This window comes from Conger conger, chromosome 13 (assembly GCF_963514075.1).
Source record: "Conger conger chromosome 13, fConCon1.1, whole genome shotgun sequence".
Lineage (NCBI taxonomy): Eukaryota > Metazoa > Chordata > Actinopteri > Anguilliformes > Congridae > Conger > Conger conger.
Window position 1 is genome coordinate 26851988 of NC_083772.1, and position 19331 is coordinate 26871318.

Genomic DNA, 19331 nt, shown 5'->3' on the forward strand with positions numbered 1-19331 from the left:
CCGCATATCAGCCTCAGTCTGTCAGCACCAGCAGAACCGCAGTGTTGATGGTCTTATCCATGGCAGCGGCAAATGAGCCCATCCGTTCTCCCTGCCTGGCACCAGGCCGGAAAAACCTCCGGATTGCCTGCGCGGCTAGCCGCGCCGAAGAAAAGAAAAAAAAGAAAAACTTTCTTTGAAGTCTGAGAGCCGGTCTTATTAAAGTTCTGTAAAAGTCTTCCGAAAGCGCTCTCTTCCCACTCCTGGCCTGGAGAGCTGCTGTCTCACCTTAAAGGCAGTGCTGTTTTTCAAACTCTTCACTTGCTTGTCACAGGCTCAAGGCTTTTTTGTTGTTGTTTTTTCTTTTTTTTTCTGGGATTTATGGGATCCTTAGAGTCCAACTGTGCTCTTGGGCCTGTTAGTATCATACATTGTCTACAGGTAGGCTTGTATACAGTGTATACAGTACAGTTCCCTCGACAATATGTCTAGACACACGTATTTACACAGTCATTTTCTTGCCTGCATGTATGATGCTGGTTAAGACTTTTCTGAAGACTCCCTCTCTTCTAACACTGCTGTTTCCAGCATGAGCCATCAGTCCCCTTAAAGCAATGAGAATGGGCAGACACCCAAGAAGTTGAACCAAAAGTATAACACTGTGCTGTGAAGTGTCCTGATTCAGAATCAGTACTAAATGCATCATTAAACATGAGGGCCTACAGCCTTTATGTATCCATCAAATTGATGTGCGCTGTCTCACTGAGCAGAGTGAAGACTGAATAGGTGACAAGTCTCTTGCATCACCTTGTAGCCCAATGTACTGAGAAATGAAGTGATCTCGAAGATTAATTTGTTACCTTTCATCAGGACAGTGATCAGTGGAACTGTGAATTCTAACTTCAGCACTTCAACAAAACAATCTAGCCTCTACACACAGTGCAGACATGCAATAGTGTAAGAGTATGTTCATCAACACAATTAGAAAAGATGAAGAAAAGAATGCAGAGTCTTTTTGAGAAACCTAATCCATCTCTCACTGGTGAATGGTGCATCTAACACAATACAACTGAAATAACAAATACATTCAGTTTCAATGTCATAGTCATAATATGAAGATAATGTAAGGGCGTGTCTCAGATTTCTAGGTGTACAGTATGCCGCACTGATGGGCTTCTTTATTCGAAGAGGCCTGTTTGTGACTCTGTGTGTGTGTGCGTGCTTCAGCGGTTTTCTTTCATTTGGCTTTAAAAACCGCTGAAGCTCTTGGTTTCCTGTGTGAAAAACAGAGATAAACACATTAGCCACGATCTGCAGTGTGTCTTTTCCAAACAGGGACACACTGTAAACATTTTAAATCAATGCCCTGCGTCTACATGCAAGATCTATTGTGTTTATGACCAACCGTAAAAGAGCACAAAGTAAACACTTTCTTTATCACGGTTGCCCTTAGTAAAAGTAGTTTCTTTTGTTGTGCACTCTAATCTCTCAACACTGCAATATGCTGGAGAATTCCAGGAATCCTTAAACGGGACACAATACCCGCGAGCAGAAGCAACAGGTTTTGTTGATGGCTCGCTCACGCACCTGCCACGCCCATATCCGCCGTTCCTCTTCGATCCGGCCTCATACCCCCCCTGCGGTGTCCCCACCGACTGTTCCCGCTCCAGGAGTTCCCTCGGAAACAGACTCCTCACATCAAAGGCCGCCTTCAACGCTGCTGGCCCAGAGGGTACAACCAGTGATAACGATCTGTCACAGTCTCATTGTCACAGGAAAGCATATGCAGTATACATGATGTTTATTCAGTATGCTTGTGTAGCTCTTTCTGTAACGGGGAACCTTACTCTCCGCGGCGACAGGGAGGAAGGATGGGATAGGCGTGGCACAATCCCAGTTGTCCCTGAAGTACTGTTGAGGATTGGCCACAAAGTCGGGCTTGTGGACGTCTGCCACGGCACCCAGCTCTTCCATATGCAACGAGCTGAATGTTCCTGAGGTGATGACATGCATCCAGGAGCGCGTGAAACGGACAGAAATAAAAAAGCACTGGGCTAATGAGGACACAATTACTATTAGAGGAGAGAGATAGAGTGAGACGAGAAATGACAAATGAGAAAGGCGAGGGGCAGGTACAGAAAAAACGTATAAAATCACCTTGTAGACACATACTTTCACACTGTACAATTCTATACTAAGGGAATGTGAATAGTTTGGGAAACAGAAATCCATCAAAGAACACAATTTTCCTAACCTTTCCTTTTGGGAAAACAGTTCACAAACTAGAATTCAGAATGTTCAGCAATTTAAAGTGTTGCAATCTTTCTTATTCGAAGAAAATGTCAGAATTATCAAGCAAACAATGAAATAGGTTCCACGGACAGATGGTGAATACCAAAGGGTAATCTTCCATAACTTTAACAAACAAACACCCGTTCAGCTGCGGTGAACTAGCGATGCAACACCTTCTCTCTCCTAAAGCCTTTCTGATTAATAGGAAGTTGCTATTAGCAACACTATCCTCCAATAATCTCTCTCAACAGCTTTTTCCCTAAATTTCTTACATACTTTCAATCGGCTTATGATGATAAAAATATAACTTAGTAACCTAATTCTAATTCATAAAATATTTTGCGTACAAAGTAATTACTTTCAAAGGAATTCATTAGTAAAATATTTTCCCCCTGCAGTGATGCAGCCCACATTGCAGAGCCAGTTCCTGAGCATGTCGGAGGCAGCTGTGGGTCTGCGGGAGAATGCATAATCATCCATAGCTTCACCCGGGGAGAGAAAGCTCCAGTTAGCAGGGGATTGCCTCTGCTTTGGTGCTCTGCTCACACAGCACAGCTGGTAGCCATTTCAGTGAAAATAAAGGACATGTGGACATGTGTGCTTGTCCAGAATGGATGGAGGAATTTTCAGCAACCGGAATGTAGCTTGCAGTGAGCTTTCTGCGCAACTCTGACACCGAGCTATGACTTACAGCGCGGGGCATTAATCATAATGCATTGGACATTTATACCAACTGAAGAATGTTGTCTGCCTTCCCTACTGGCATCAGCCTTCCATTATAGAACCGTGCCGCATACCGTAGCTTCTCATTTTCCGGTCTCAAAACCTTTGTGTGACAAATATTTGCAGACCGAATTGAGGCTGAATTTCTCATTGCTTATACAATAAGATTGACAAAAACCTGCATCCTCTATAATTGTAATAGCTGGACCATAAAGTGTTATTCCTCACCGATGGGACTTTGCGCAGTGTTCCACAGGGCGTGTTTGCTGTCGCGCTTCCTCAGGCTCCATCTCTCCTGGTAGCTCTTTCCCAGAATTCCACTGTTCCAGGGAGCGGCGCTGGGAAGCACAGACAGGCACAGGACATGAGGACGATTGGACTGACGATTAGACAGATGGCGAGAGGGACCAACAGACACAAGGATACAAAGAGAGACCTAGAGTAGGAGTAGGGCATCGAGATGCAGACAGATGGACACACAGACACAATGACAAATGTACACACAGCCACGGAGGGACTAGAGGAGATGCAGACACAGGGACACAGACAGATGGACACACAGACACGTGGACACACAGCCACGGAGGGACTAGAGGAGATGTAGTCACAGGGACACAGACAGATGGACACACAGATACGTGGACACACAGCCACGGAGGGACTAGAGGACACGCAGTCACAGGGACATAGATAGATGGACACACAGACACAGGGACACAAGGACACGTGTAAACACAGCCACGGAGGGACAAGGAGACATGCAGTCACAGGGACACGGACGGAGAGGGACCCATGGACATAGGATAAACGCCGATTAATCCTAACGGAAAGCAGACGGTCAGCAGATGCGGCAGATTGGGCCGTTTGACCCGGCGACCCGCCGGCTGGTGCCAGACGTGCGCGCGGAGATGGCCGGGCGCGGTTAGCACACAGCTCACGGGGGCTTCATCAAAGCAGAGGCGGCTGCCGGGGACACAGGTGAGACCTTGGAGATGGGAGAGCGAGGGAGGAAGCGATAACGGTGACAGCCTTTATAAAATCAAAGTGTTACGAGCGCTGCCAGGAACCCGGAGCCAGTACCAGAGAATATCAAGCACTGCTTTCACACAAATCTTTCTCTTTTATGACTTCAGTCTGCAGCCCCACTCGCGCAAGCTGCGACGGATACCCAAACGTGTCCGTACGAAGAACGCACCGAACGAGGAAATACTACTTTATAAAACCAAACGCCGGTTCTCACTGTCATTTTATACCCAGGGATGAAAGGGAGTCTCTGAATATATCCTGCGGATTGTCCCCATTATTCCTGTAAGACACGCTGTAAGATACAATGCTGCAAATTTTCTGCTGAGAATGCAAAGCAGTCACAGAACTGAGCTGCTATTCAGCATACCCAATGCACCATCAGCACGATTACCACACTGGGTCTGCTCCACGATGACAGAATCAAAATGTCTGCTCCAAGTTAAATGCAGTACATTAACAGAAGCCGATGTGGTTCTAGAATGTTCCACAGCTGTTCCCTGCGTGGATATCCATTCAAGACATGGTGGTGGAAGATCTGTGAAAGGTCCTCAGCACGTTTTGAAGCTCTTGGTTCCATGACTTTGTACTCTTCCTCCAATGACCTCTAACTCCATTGTACATGTTAACCAGTGGCATGGTGGTTGCCATGACAATACAGGTGCACAGACGTGCAGGTGTGTCCTGGAGGAGTGGATCTATTCGACTCCAGGCTCTCGGGTGTGTGCATATTATCTGCGGAGGCCGCACTGTAATGGCACACAAACACTGCGGATCTATTAGTGAGCCAACTCGGATTTTCCCTGCTCATAATAATAATAATCACAATCATCATCATCATCATCATCATAATAATGGAGAGGCAATTACATCAAATAAATTTTACCCATGCAGAAAAGGACAAATACATCACAGCTCTGAAATGAATGGTGTGATAGATAAGATAAAAGAGAATCTTCATGTTGGGAGATCATTCATATGATAAATGAATATCATTCATATCGGAAATCTGAAGTCTCCGTCTGAAATTTCACCCAGAGTGTCCTTCTGCTGATGTCATGTTCCCAGTTATTCAGAGTGAAACCTAAACTAAACCAATAAGGAGAGGTGGCAGAGTGTGGTGCTAGGTTGGTGGCATTGCAGTAAAGTAAAGACAGTAGAAGTGTGCCCAGATGGCACAAATTTCCAGGGAGCTCTCCGCCATTACATTTGAGTGGTATAAGTAAATAATCAGAGAACCTGTTAAATACAAGCTGCATAAATCATTGTAAATGAGGAAATTGTGTAAACAAAGTAATAAAATGTTATAATAACACTTGAAAATTTTTAACATTGTTTGAGATGTGAAGAATTAGAACCAAAATTTGTTAACAGATGTTGTACTGAAGTCCTTGAAAGTGGGGATTAGGTACATAAGAAACTGTGATGAATGATCTGTTCGGAAAACTCACTTTATATTCCCTTCAACGCCGTCCGGATCGATCTCCGCAGACGAGAACACAGACACGTCCTCCGCAATCGGATACCCCAGCCCCCGGGCCGGATCCCTGGAGGACATGACCGAACCTGGCCTCTCTCTGAGGCCAGACTCGCTCTCCTCCGTCTCCTCCGGGATGCTGCTAATCAGGACAGGGTCCCCTGTCCAATCCAGGCTCCAGTGCACCTCCTGGTGGAAGGGAGAGGCAGCACATGAGCAGAAGGGCACGTTCGACTAGGGCAGCAGGACAGATGCACTTGACAAGACCCTCAGGCTAAATGAAAATGAGAAAGAATTTGCAAAAACAGCCTAAAGCTATGTTCATATATCTGAGCTAAAGACAGTAAACCTTTGTTGGGAGGAAAAAGGTGGAAACAATCTTTGCAACTTTGCAAGTTCTTTTCCAAAGACATTACTTTGTTCACCTAGTGTGATCTTGCTCAACTATCTGGTCATGCATTTTTCAGCAAAAGGCAGGCACAGTGTTCCAAGAGCCATAATGTGTATGGTATACATTCAGCTGATCATCCCAAGACACACCTGAGCCGGATTCCTTTGTCCATCCAGAGACATACCTGAGTGAAATTTCTCAGTCTATCCAGAGGCATATTTGCACACTGTACTCATGTGATGCACCTGTGGCTTTAGTATGTTACACTGCCTGTCTGGTCTACACACGTTTGTGTGAGCTGCATGCTCACCTGTCCGAAGATGCCCACGGCAGGTCCAGGGAGGTAGCTCAGAGCCAGGCTGCAGTCCGCAGAGGCGGAGAGGAGGAAGAGCTGCCCGCCATGGACACAGGTCTCCAGGTGAGTCACACAGTCCAGGTGAGGGCGGACACTGACCAGCAGCTCCGGAGCTTCACGCTTCACGCCCTCAAAGGGGCGGAGGCAGTAGTCCTGCAGGCCGTCCAATCGCAGGTCAGCACATACAAAATATCGTCAGACGTTAACAGCATTACAGCCAGTCAGACGCGTAGGCACAACCAGACAGAAGCAATGACTCCTGACAGCCAACAGCATACAGGAGAGCGACTGGAACCGTGCCTGGAATGTTCTTAACGGCGGAGAAACCTTGAGCCCTAGAGTGTGCAGTCCACGCCAAAGGTGCAGCTGCTATGAGAGAGATGTGCCGTGCTACAGCACTTTCTCTTTGATGAGTGCCACCAGGAAGGCCAGAGGCAATCCATTATGGAATCACTGAAGCCGTTACATCAACCGCGGCACCCGTTGCCAAAGTACGAGACCACAAATTATCATGTCTTATTAAAGCGCTAAAGTAAAATGGTCGCACAATTCATTCTCATCGGTGCATGTAGTTACACTTCAAGAAAAGTTTGGGAATTGACAAACACCCTCTCGCCAGCCATCAATCACCAAACTCCATTGTCAGGGTTACTTTATCGCTCAAGGACAACACGGTTCTTCTGATGCTGATGGCGAGTAAAAAAAAAAAAAAAAGGATATTTCTTTTAAAAGCTGTCCTGGGAAGAGGCTATAATGCGTGTTTGATGCCTGGAACACCTGAGAGAGAAACTAAATTGAATATTATGTTCAGAGTCAGCAGCTTTTTTTATAACGGTTTCGGCAGACTGCTTCCTTTGGGCTAACCATCCCTCACTCCCATGAGTCCCTTATCATCACCCCTCCCTGCACCCTTCTCCCATTTCTAGCCGACCCTTTCTCGCTTGTACTTTATCCATCATTCCTGATCCATCAGCCCCCAAACACCGGTTATGAAAATATCGAGGTAGACCTCCTTTTCAGCCTCCCTCTACGTTTTCTGCCTTCACCTTCCTTCAGATTACTTCTCTCACTTTCTCTCTCATCTGTTTCCTCCATGGATAATCCATCTCTCCATCCGCCTCCCTCCTTTACTGTCCTTCTCTGAACCTCTCACCTGTATGTCCCACACCTTCACTCCTCCATCCGTGTCAGCGGTGACCAGGTATCGCGAGCTCCTGTCCACCGTCATTATGATGGATCCGCAGTCCTTGTGAGCAACAAACTCCCCCGTGAGGCAGCCGTGAGTCGTGTTCCAGAAACGCACCGTACCTGAGCCTCCACACGACACCAGGTCTGCCCCCCCTGAAACAGACCAAACCAGGACACTGAGGATCCAGGGATCGTAGCAGAACCTTATATAGCTCTAAACTGTCCATGTTGTCACCAAGAAATTCAAGGGCTGCATATCTAACAGGGCGGTACATTCAGATATCTGACCAGACAGGACCCAGCACTCAGAATATACAGTATTCAACAGTTTAGGAATTTCTCTGTTTAATGTTAGTGCTTAGCAACATCAAGGAGAAAAGAAGCACCTTAAGGGAATTTGTAGCAGAGAGACTTTCATAGTGGATATTCTTACAAATCAGTTTTCAAATCAGACATTTATGCCATTTATTTCTTCAAGTCTGTTTTAATTAATTTAATCAAGTTGTTTATTGAATACTAATGTGCAGTAAATACTGTAACATGTTGTTGGTCCTCGTGTTGATGAAATGTTGTCAACATTTGCACCTGAAAATGTAACCCTATAGTCAATTCCTTCACTGTTTTATACACATGAAATTTACTATTTGCAGGTAACTGACAACAAGTTGTCAAATCCAGACGAGTAGCCAGCTCACAGATGAATAAAGTGCAAACCCCTTGAACGGTGGTGCAAAGAGCACGCAAGACTTATGACTCACATCTACCCATCTCCAGGGTTAGTTTACCTTATTAAAGTGCCCAAAACCCCCTGCTCAATAACATCAATAGAGTTCAATAGTTGTCAGGCTTCATTGATCGAATAAGGTGAGATATGCTGACTCAATGTCTGAATAATTCTAACCTATGGAAGTGCTTGCTCTTAACAGCACTTAACCCAATTCAGTGAAATGGCTCATTGATAGCAAAATGGTACTTCAATTCAGTCTGTAGCCACATGTATTGATTGCTCGCATTCAGTCCCTACCTGCTGCGGCCGCACTCTTCCTGGCCTCCAGGAAAAACAGTCTGGTTACAGCATGGCTGCACTCTGGGTCCTCCACACCAGTGGGGGCAGGATACTGCGGGGGTAAGGCAGGAAGGGAACTCCTTGGGAAAGTCAGCATCGGTGGCTTCAGTAATTTACTGTCTGTAGAGATTAGTCAGACACAGAAAGGGGCAGTAGCTTTTCCTGCCAGGTCTCTTGCAGGTATCTCCCTTATGATTCAGAAAAGCTAACTGATGCTGAACACCATTGTGTTGCTTAATACAGCTACCATTAATGCTGCAGCGATTGATAATTGTGCGTGTCATTATTTTATGTCAACGTGTTTCATACCAAAACACAAAAGTGGACGTTTTTACACTATCCCGCTCACAGTAGTGGGACGTCGAGGAGTTCACTCTGACCTGAGCGGGACCTCAGCCCACGCAGGCCATCCCAGTGAAGCTTGCGCAGCGCGTTCTCCGTGCTGTTGTTCCAGACTGTGATCTGCCCATCATAGCTCCCTGTGGAGACAGCAACATGACAGCAGAGCTTTGAGTACAGAGCCATGAAGATGACAGCGTAGCCACAGAGACGACAGCATAACCACGGAGATGACTGCACAACCATGGAGATGACAGCATGACCACAGAGATGACTGCAGAACAATGGAGATGACTGCAGAACAATGGAGATAACTGCTGAATTTTGGAGATGAGCAGTACTGACTCAGGGAGGTGACTGCAGAGCTCGAAAGATAATTTCAGTCATGTAGATAATTGCCGGATTCAAGAGATGACAGCAGAATCACAGCACTGTTTGCACTGGCTTTGCATCTTTAATGCAGTCAATTTTCTGTCACTTACCTTCACTGCTTTTCATTTTAGTTCCACGAGGAGCAGTGAGGAGTGGGGAGTTACATTAGTGCCTTGTCTCGTAGCCATCCTCATCTCAACTTTGCGACAGCTCTTAAAACAGTGAAGCTCTCATCTTCTAGAATTGATTAATTTCACTTGGATTTGGAGTCATTCAGGTGAACTAGTATGTTGCTTAGGGGCACAACAGAAAGTTTTCCATCTGGAAATTCAAACCCAGACTCCCATGTTAAGCGTCTAACCACTGCTGCACACTGCTGTCCCAACAAAGTCTTTGCCAGTGATCTGTGTCTGCCGAAAGCATGTGGCATCACCTGAGGGCCAACTTTCTGAGCTGTCAGCTCCTGCCCATTGTACTGAGGGAGGCGGCATTAAAAAATCATGGTCATTATTTATTCTCTCTTTTTTTTTTTAACAAAGCACTACGGTTCAACAGCACATTCTCCTGTGGATGGTCAATCTTTCAGAGACAATGCCCAGAATATCCAGTTATTCAGGCGAGAAATGTTACAAGAGATGGCAGATAAAATAAAAAAGTCTGCAGCCCTTGACGTGAGGTGTGCTAGAGCATGTGTGTGTGCGCGCGTGTCAGTGAGTGGGTTTCTGCGTGCGTGTGTGTGCGTATGTGGTGCAGAGTTTGAATATTGATGAGGAACTGCAAACAGAACAGTCCCCCAACAGCCAAATGTTTCCCTGCATGCTGAATGAGGACTTCAAGCCTGCAAAGCAAATTCTTCCGTCTCCGCCTTGCACTAATAAACGTAATTTAATTTCTGCATTAGCATAATCCTGAGAGAGAGGGGGAAAGAGAAAGCACACTATCATTCTGAATACCTTCGCTTTGTGTATACTGCAGCGCCCTCTGCATTTCTTTTCCTTTTTTTTCTTTCTTTTCAACCTTTCCATCCTATCTGTATTTTGTTCCCATCTCATTCTCACTCTCCCTCAACTCTTTCATATTCAATTTATCTGCAGGAGGCCCAGAAACCTCACATGTACATAGCGCTTATATAAGCATGTATAAAGTAGTTTGTCTTTCCCTTCCAGTGAGTTACACTCTCTTGCCAATCGTGCAATTGAGAGAGAGAGCATGTCTCCACGTATTTAATCTATGCTTGGGACTGCTCTGCGTGCGAGGGTGTGAATTTGGTATGCTGGTGGGTAATGAATTTACACCTTCCACAAGAGCTGAAAGACTGAAAGAAGGGGGCAGAGCGCCTGTTGTTTTTGATAAGATGAGCCTAGAGGTTAATGAAGAGGCTTAATTGCTCTTTCAGTTTGAGTTCTCATGGCACTTGAGTGTATTTCCCTGAGTCTGCATGTCATTGGATGATGACTTGGTTTAATTTTAAAAATTAAAAGCCTCCCCGTCATTCTCTACGTACAAGCCAAAGTGCTGAAGAGCCCTTACCCTGACACAGTCTCACGTGCAAGGATCATGCCAAGCAGACATCCTGCACTTCTGTTAGGTCAGGAGCCAGGTGCTGCTGATGCTCAGTATACATTAAAGCAGGTAACAACAGACGTCATTCACCTCACCTGGCTTCTTGGGTCTGAACTGGGGACTGACTTTAAGGAGAAAGCATATGACAGAATCCCGTGTTTTCTGCTTAAAAAGGAGAGATATGGGAGGGAGTGATAAGCCTCCACCCAAAAAAGTAAATTGCACACCAACTCAAGGGAGAGCCAGAAAGTCCCTGGAGTGCAGTCTGTCACCAGTGATAGCATTGGACCAGATAGTTCTGAGTTTGAATCCCTGGAGGAACGTTGCAGTTGTACTTTCAGCAAGATTCAGGTTTAACTCCAGCCGTATAGTCAGCAGAAGCATTCCCTGTAGATTTGAGTATGTGATAGTAAACTCACGTACAGCCTACACATACTCTCAAATCCATCCACCCTGTCTATAGACCTTAAGGACCACAACAGATCCCAACATTCTGATTGTTTAACAATCCATACAGCATTAATTTACACACTCCAAAGGCACAGCTATTCAGACAGGGGGAAACATTCCATAAGCATACATTTTGGAGGCAACAGTTTATATTACCAACTTATTTTCACATTTAACATGATTGACTGTTTCTCCAATGTTGTTGTACATGTTCAGGTTGTCTTTTGGCTAGCTGAGGCCCCTGCAGTTGCGAACAAGCTTAATCACAAGCACTGCGTACCTGTGACCAGGGCCTGTGGGGGAAGGAAGGCCGCACACAGGACATCGTCACGATGCTGAACACCACCTTTCCACTCAGACGGCTGAATTAAAAACTGCGAGAATGTGTTGAGCCTGAACACAGTGATTATTCTGCAAGAAGGAACATATGATACACATCATTATGTCACTATGTCATTATATCATCATATCACAACACTACCACAATATTACACTATCACAGTGGTCTGATATCATGATGTCAAATCAGTCTGAAGAAATCTGATCGGATTTCTTATTCACAGCATATCTTTTTAGAAACTGGACCGGAAACCATTTCAACAAAATAAAGTGAAACTATAACTTAAATGTAGCTACTTGAGTAAATAAAACAGCATATAGTATTCAGCATTATACAAAATGACCTGCATTGCTACTGTTTGTTTCTTCTGACTCTAAGCATAGTTCAGAGGTCATTGCTCATCTCTCAATCGGTACAAGTTCTCTTCATACCTCTCCCACCCCAGGACCAGCACCGTCCGCTTCAGGATCAGAATCTGTGAGATCTCCACGGCCTGACCCCGACCCGCGTTCAGCTTGTGGTGGCAGTGACCGTTAAAATCCCACACCTCAGAGAGACAGTGCAACAAATGCATTACGAGGACGCGCAGCATATCAAACAAGCAAACAAGCAATAAAGTGCTTGTTTCGACATCCATCCTTCTGGAAGCAGGGTAAACAGACACAACAGTTTCCAAGATGGCAACGGTAATGCTGCGTCAGGTCATTATGCGCTGAGCGGAGAACCGTGATGGTAATGGGGGCCTGTGGTGCTGACCTTCACAGAGCCGTCGCTGCCCCCGGTGAACAGACGGGTCTGGGAGGAGTCCAGAGCCATGGTGGAGATCTCAGCATTGCCATGGCACTGGGTGAACTGTTTAACCTTCTGACCTGTGTCCATGAGCCAGCAGGTAATGGTCGAGCCAGCATCACTGCTTATGACCTATGAGAGAGGATGAGCATTACTTTTGATTATACAGACACTATTTTCTCTGGCAGACGTGCAATAAAAGTGTGCTAAGAAAAAAACTGTTTGTTGATGCAACTTATGAATTGTATATTTTTGTTCCAATATTGGAACATAGAGAAATGGTATCACGGATTGTTAGAATATGCCTTTTATTGTCTGTGGCAAGGTCAGGGTTGTAAACCTTAATAATGGCGAGGGGGAAGGTTGGGGTTTTATTGCCCTGCTTTGCAAATAAATGTCTGATAAGCATCTAAACTACTGTTCTTTTTAACAATCTGTTTTGCGGTTTTATTACATTGCACTTTTTTGTATTCTCTAAATATGAACGCAACAATAATTTGAGATGTCGATGACTCAACCACAAGGGGGCAAAGTGGATAGGATTAACTGGTATATACGATGATAAACCCAGGCCTTTCACAAATATACAGTTTTTTTATACAATAGGTGTGACGATAAACCTTGGCCTTTCCCAAATCGTATAATTTTTTAATACAATAAATAGATAAGGAACACAGACACAGAATATACAATCACATCATGAAAGGAAAAGAGGATGCCATGCACCCAAGCTCGCTATGCCCCTGGTGGTGGCAGTGAGGTACAGCAAACAGGAGATGAAGATGAGCCGGGAGATGAGGGAGAGGTCACCTGTTTGAAGAGCGGGTTGTAGAGGACAGAGGTGACTGCGTGCTCATGGCTGGTCACCCTCCTGCCCACCTCTGGAAAGGCCTCCAGGAGGGTGAGCACGCTGTTAAAGGAGACAAATAACCGACTGCGCTCCTCGTGAAAGAAGAGCCGTGTCTGGCACTCCTGTGTCCTGGGGAAGACCCCCGCCACTCGCTGAACACAGATCTGGTGATGCACATCCCACACCCTCAACACCTAGGGAAAGGAGACCAGCTCAGCACTGACCCAACACCAGTTAAAACAAGAAACCTGCAGTAATGTGAGCTTATGATTCCGATTAATATATTAAAGAATTAAAATTGGTAAAAGTGTTGTATTTTCATGTCACTTTAAAATGTACAAACATTTCAAAGCTCCAAACATTATAACTCAGAAGCTCAACTGTATTATCCAACAATGTAAATAGATAAAGACACAATAGCACCGACCATTAATAGCTTCAATCACCCAGTTAACCACTGTTCATGGCACATGACTAAAGGTGACTACATCCTCACTGTACTCCCCATTCAGCATTCTTTTACTTGAGACTTCATGTCCTTCAAGTCTTACACACACATGCACACACACACACACACACACACACACACACACACACACGCACACTCATTCACATGGTTCCTCAACTCCTCTTCCCTAACCTTTTCTTTGGAAAAACTCATCAGCTGATTCTTTCCCTGAACAAACCGCACCGCCACTACGCTGGTCATGTGACCCCGCAGGACGCCCACAGTCTTGGAGGTCACGTAGGGGTTCCACAGACACACCCTGCTGTCGATGCCTGCAGTGGCTGCAGACAGAGGACACAACAGACAGGCGGATGGAGTGAATAGCACCTGTATGTGGTATAGTACAACACACAGAGTATACTGCAGAGTGAACTCATAGATTCATTTTTATTAACTTAGGAAACATTTTAAGAATGAGAATTGAAGTGAGAATTGTACACTGTATCACAATGCAGTGTTTCATCTGATTTAAGTTTGACTCCCAGCTGAATCAAAATTAATTAAAGTCATTTTGTGGTACTGCTAACTTGTATGATGAAAGATGCTACTGCTGCCAAAGAAAATCTGCTTTATTTTACTGTTGTAAAATAAAATCAAAAGGTAATCCATTGTAATTTTTTATTTTTACACGGCAAAGTCTTCTTTTCAGTTCATTTATTGTGGCAAAAAGAAAAAGAATAATATATACATTTCATGAACATATTGTGGGTTGAGCAGATAATATTTGATATATGTTTTCCTCCCAATTTCCCCCACGGTCAGAATGACCAGCTGTATTCACCAGCCACACTCATTTCTGCAACCTTTTGGGGGGGTGCTCAGACAAGCACACAATCGCCCCTGAAACGCCACATTTCACACTGCATGATGCTGAGCTCGAACAGGCACGAGCAGGAGGAAAACGTTTTCGTCTGCAGTTTAGGTTCCCTAAAGAGGGACGGGACACAGCACATCCGAGGCCCATCAACACACCGGAACAGCACCTTAACAGGACCCAAGAGTTATTCTTATTCCCGGCATTTTTACAAGCCAGGTGCACTTTATTTGTGTTTATGACCACGAGTTAAGCATGTCACCCTCTGCGAGGCATTCACTGAAAATTGATATTGCAGGTGTTGAGAGATTTAACATTGCAACAAAAAAGGTTGTAAGGCCATTGTGATAAAAAAAAACAACGCTCTTGGCATTTCACACTTTGGATGCTTGGTGTCATGTTGTATATGAGGTTTATGCCAGGGTTCAAATCCTTTCATTTAGAATCCAGATTAAGACGGTCAAAGGTTACAATGGTCACAAATTGCTTCTGTATCAGTGATCAAGTGGCCCTGAAATAGCGAATCCGCAGAGCAATTGTATAATTCAGTGTAACATAAGATGTAGAACTGCACTTGTGTGACAACATCTCAGACTGAGGTAATACTATGTCAGGGAAGATATGATTAATACACTTGCGCTGAGCTGCTGCCAAAAGTATTGTGCTTGAGAAATGCAATGAGTTGTGTATGACAGATGATCTAAATGCAGGCAGCAGCAGAGCTGGTGCATCAGGAAAAACACAGAGGCAAACCCCCTGCTGTTGCTTAGTCTTGCGTTTTCCTTTGAATTCATTTTAGTTAATAAGTAAATTAATCTCCTGTTGATCAGCAGAACGGTAGCCCAGGAATTTTCCATAATTATAATTATTAATGAATAAACTTCTGATCATAAAACCTGTCCTGTTTGTTCTAAAAAAAGCCTGGCTGTGACTGAAGAAAGTACGTTAAGGAATAAACGAGGAGGGTAAGATAATTAACAATCAGGCTGAAGTAGCAGGAGAGTGAGAAGAGGAGAATAATGGATTAATGAACAATCAGGCTGAAGTAACAGGAGAGTGACAAGAGGAGAGTGATAAATTAATGAACAATCAGGCTGAAGTAGCAGGAGAGTGAGAAGAGGAGAGTGATAGATTAATGAACAATCAGGCTGAAGTAACAGGAGAGTGACAAGAGGAGAGTGATAGATTAATGAACAATCAGGCTGAAGTAGCAGGAGAGTGAGAAGAGGAGAGCAATGGATTAATGAACAATCAGGCTGAAGTAGCAGGAGAGTCAGAAGAGGAGAGTAATGGATTCATGAACAATCAGGCTGAACTAACAGGAGAGTGAGAAGAGGAGAGTGATAGATTCATGAACAATCAGGCTGAAGTAGCAGGAGAGTGAGAAGAGGAGAGTAACAGATGAATGGGGTCATACCGATGAGGTTGAGAGCGGTGTGGTAGTCCAGGTCGTTGGTGCCCTGCGGGATGTGGAAGGGTGTGGTCCTGAGGGCTTTGGCCTCCTTCTCCCTCCAGGCCAGGACCAGACTGTTCTCACTGCTGGTGGAGCAGGACATGAAGGCCTCCAGATTCCCCACGAACCTCACTGGAGGAGGAAGCACAATACTGCTCCAACATTCAACAGTTGGGGGTGGAAAAGTGAGGAAAGGGGGAAGATGAAGAGGACAATAAAGACAAGACTAGGAGGAAGAGCAAGTCACGTTTTGATTATGCTGACAAATCTTTGCTCTTCTGGTTCGTTTCCCTAGATTCATTCGTCTAGGATCAGCTTCAAATGCTACTATTTTGCTAAAAATTACATGGTGCCTTTTTTGATATTTGAGGAAAAAAAAATGCTTCTTCATGCAAATTGTCACTGTAATAGACTAATATTCACAATGAGCTTTCAAGCGACTTGCTCAGCTCTTATCATCTACACATTGACCTCTGACTTTAAATCAGTTCCAACCCTGTGGCCGTCCAACCCATCAAATGCACAACAACACCAGATAATTTCTCAGGCCTATAAATTTAAAAAGAAAGCAGAAAAACAGAGTGTAGATAATGTACCCTGAAAATGTACATTAGCAGTGCTTTTCATGTTTTTGCTTCTACTCCTGTTTCCGATTTGACTTTTCTGTTGTTCTTTTTAATTAGTTTTGATCCTTTTGTCTTTGCCCCACTAAATACCCAGTTTCTCCCGTCCCCTAAATCCCCCCCCCCCCCATTAACCACTTGCACACAAGCAAAAACACACTTAAATACATCTCATCGACAAAGAGAAGGAAGAAAGGATGGATGGGCGCACTGTCTCCTCTCCATATCGAAGGAGAGCTGACAGGGGAGTAGAACAAATGCTCGCAGTGCAGACACACCATGGCATAATAAAGTCATTAATGATGTAATTAAGATACCTCGGGGTGATCTGCTATACACTGGGCGCCTACTGCAGCGAGTCACCATGGTTACAGAACAAGTCACTCAAGTTCAAAACTCCCCAGACAAAATAACACAACTTCAGCGCTCAGTAACTACGGAATAATACCATAGAGCATTTGCTGTGTGATTTCTGTGGAATGTGAATGAAGGCCTGAAGTCAAAGATGAGAGCCCTTGGCAGTTAAACTAAACACTCCTTCAGGAACATGTTTGTATGGTGATACTGAGCAACGCGTTGGAATGACACCAGAATCAGGCATGAGGCCAAAAGCGTTAAGCAACAGTGATACAGATCTACTTTTCCATAATCCGTAATGAAATAACATATTCTAACCATGACTGTATAAGGCTGATAGTAAGTGGACACATACCATGCCATGCTAACCTAATTAAAGCAAGCACTGGGTACAGAACAGTTGGATTCACTGGTTACTGTCGGCTGCACCACAAATGAGGAAAGTTTGATGAAGAGAGCTGAGAAAGAGAAAGTTTGATGCACATGCACTCATGCACACACGGATGCACGCAAACACACCTGGACAGAAACATCAAAGCATACTTTCATGTTAATGTACTCACAAGCACATGTCCACATACATGCATGTTACACACACACCCAACCTGTGGGATTATGTCCAGTAAACTTTGATAAAGTTGTCTATTAGAGTCTTAAGAATGTCATCTTGTAAGCGGAAGAGTTAAAGAATATCCATCATAAAACAGTTACACAACCAGTAATCTCTCTCTTTCAGCTCATTGGGCATGATAACAATAACAAAAATGGAGATGAGGCTTTATTCTGAGTGTAATGAATAAGGACAAAAAATATACTCGATTTGCATATCAAGTGATATCCTGCGTTAATGAGGGAGCCCAAACAGATGTGATCTTAATGAATGATTGAGAGAGGCATGAAATTTCAGCATGTTTGATTTTTTGGCAGACAGACTATAAAAAAGCGTTGGCAGTCAACGTGCCACGCAGATCACAGCTCTATTAATTACTTGTGATCGGATATCTGTATACAGCACTCGCAGTGTGTGACGCTTATACACATATTCACCTCCACCACCACACCTGGGCAAACGGGGGCTCACCTCTGCGGACCCACAACTGTCCGTGTGCCTGGTGCTGCACCGTATAACAGCACTTATGGCGGCCTTGCGCAAGCTCCGCCCACTTGATGACGAGGGCAGATTCTTGCTCCGCCCCTGCGCCGGACCTTTCGAACAGCGACATCTGGGCCGTCCTGAAGCAGATGGCGCTCACCTGCAAGTGCACAGGTAAACATAACTCATAAACACCTGCAGGACAAGTAAAGACAGACAAGAGCGAAGCAGTCAGTCTCAGAAATAGCAACCCCGAGAGCCATCCCAGGCAAATGGCTTCACGTCCCCTTCTGCAGTTAAACTCCGTCTTAGAGTGTGTATAATTGAGTCAATGTGTGTCTTAGGTGTTAATTTGAAGGCACTGTAAGGCTCCTCAGATGAGGGTGTCTGCCAACAGAGAGACTAATGTAATGTCATAAAACAATATTTGTCAATGTCACAGGTATGAGGTCAGGAGAAGAACACAGTGTGCTGCAGGTTGAGTGTGCGTGATGAGAGCGAACACAGTCCGCAGATTAATGTGTGCGGTCACAGCAGGGAAAAGCCTAAGGTTATTCTCTGCCTGAGGTTATTCCTCGGGAAAAATACCCATTACTTGCCTATCCTATTATTACTGGACACATGCATGTAATTGGGCCTGCAATATAGTTTTGAGTTCTCTAGGAAAAACAGCCCACGATTACTTGAAAATGAAATATGGAATGTACTGTGTTAGATATACCAAGGCCACAAAAACAGCCCCTTAAGCATATTCCTGGACTCATTTGTCCAGACAACTCATAGTTACTTGGTGACCTTTCATGACATGGAACTGCACTTTCAATATATTTAAACACCTAATTCTAAACTGTATGAAGGAGATACACTTCATAAAAAGAGTGTGAATTAAAATCCCAGCCCTAGATTTCACACCTGCTGTTTTAGAGATTTGCACACACACGCGCACACCGGTGAGCTGACCTGTCCCCCTACGTCTCCAAAGCTGAGCATAGCCTCGTTTGAATTCTCAGGATTGAACCAGTAGTCCAGGCTGATGGGAGTGTGTTTAATGCCCTGGAGTTTGTACTGACAGCTGTACTCCTGCTTGGACAGCAGGTCATAGAAGCAGATCTCCTTACTGGTGAAGCTCACAGCTATCTGGGGACAGAAAGACAGTGGGAGAGAACATGAAAGCTGTTTCTGAGAGACAAAGAGGTGCACAAACAGCTAACAATACAGAAAGAGAGAAAAAAGAAGAAGAGATGCTTTTGGACTCAAGGATAAAGAGAAAGGCAGCAAAATCCGGT

At 44.7% G+C, this 19331-nt stretch overlaps 1 protein-coding gene across 1 annotated transcript in view; it reads right to left on the reverse strand.

The window, feature by feature from the left end:
• Window positions 1-495: 495 nt before the first annotated feature.
• Window positions 496-19331, reverse strand: part of LOC133108643 (WD repeat-containing protein 49-like) — a 20184-nt gene continuing 1348 nt past the window's right edge. The window contains exons 3-19 of the mRNA XM_061218270.1: window positions 19006-19182; window positions 18034-18205; window positions 15937-16104; window positions 13838-13986; window positions 13158-13391; window positions 12315-12479; window positions 11990-12105; window positions 11499-11629; window positions 8875-8973; window positions 8453-8614; window positions 7394-7581; window positions 6196-6393; window positions 5469-5683; window positions 3223-3332; window positions 1827-1973; window positions 1567-1696; window positions 496-1253 (exon numbers count right to left, since the gene is read on the reverse strand). Coding sequence (XP_061074254.1) covers window positions 1217-1253; window positions 1567-1696; window positions 1827-1973; window positions 3223-3332; window positions 5469-5683; window positions 6196-6393; window positions 7394-7581; window positions 8453-8614; window positions 8875-8973; window positions 11499-11629; window positions 11990-12105; window positions 12315-12479; window positions 13158-13391; window positions 13838-13986; window positions 15937-16104; window positions 18034-18205; window positions 19006-19182 — 2598 coding nt within the window. The 3' untranslated portion in view covers window positions 496-1216. The remainder of the gene's footprint in view (window positions 1254-1566; window positions 1697-1826; window positions 1974-3222; window positions 3333-5468; window positions 5684-6195; window positions 6394-7393; window positions 7582-8452; window positions 8615-8874; window positions 8974-11498; window positions 11630-11989; window positions 12106-12314; window positions 12480-13157; window positions 13392-13837; window positions 13987-15936; window positions 16105-18033; window positions 18206-19005; window positions 19183-19331) is intronic.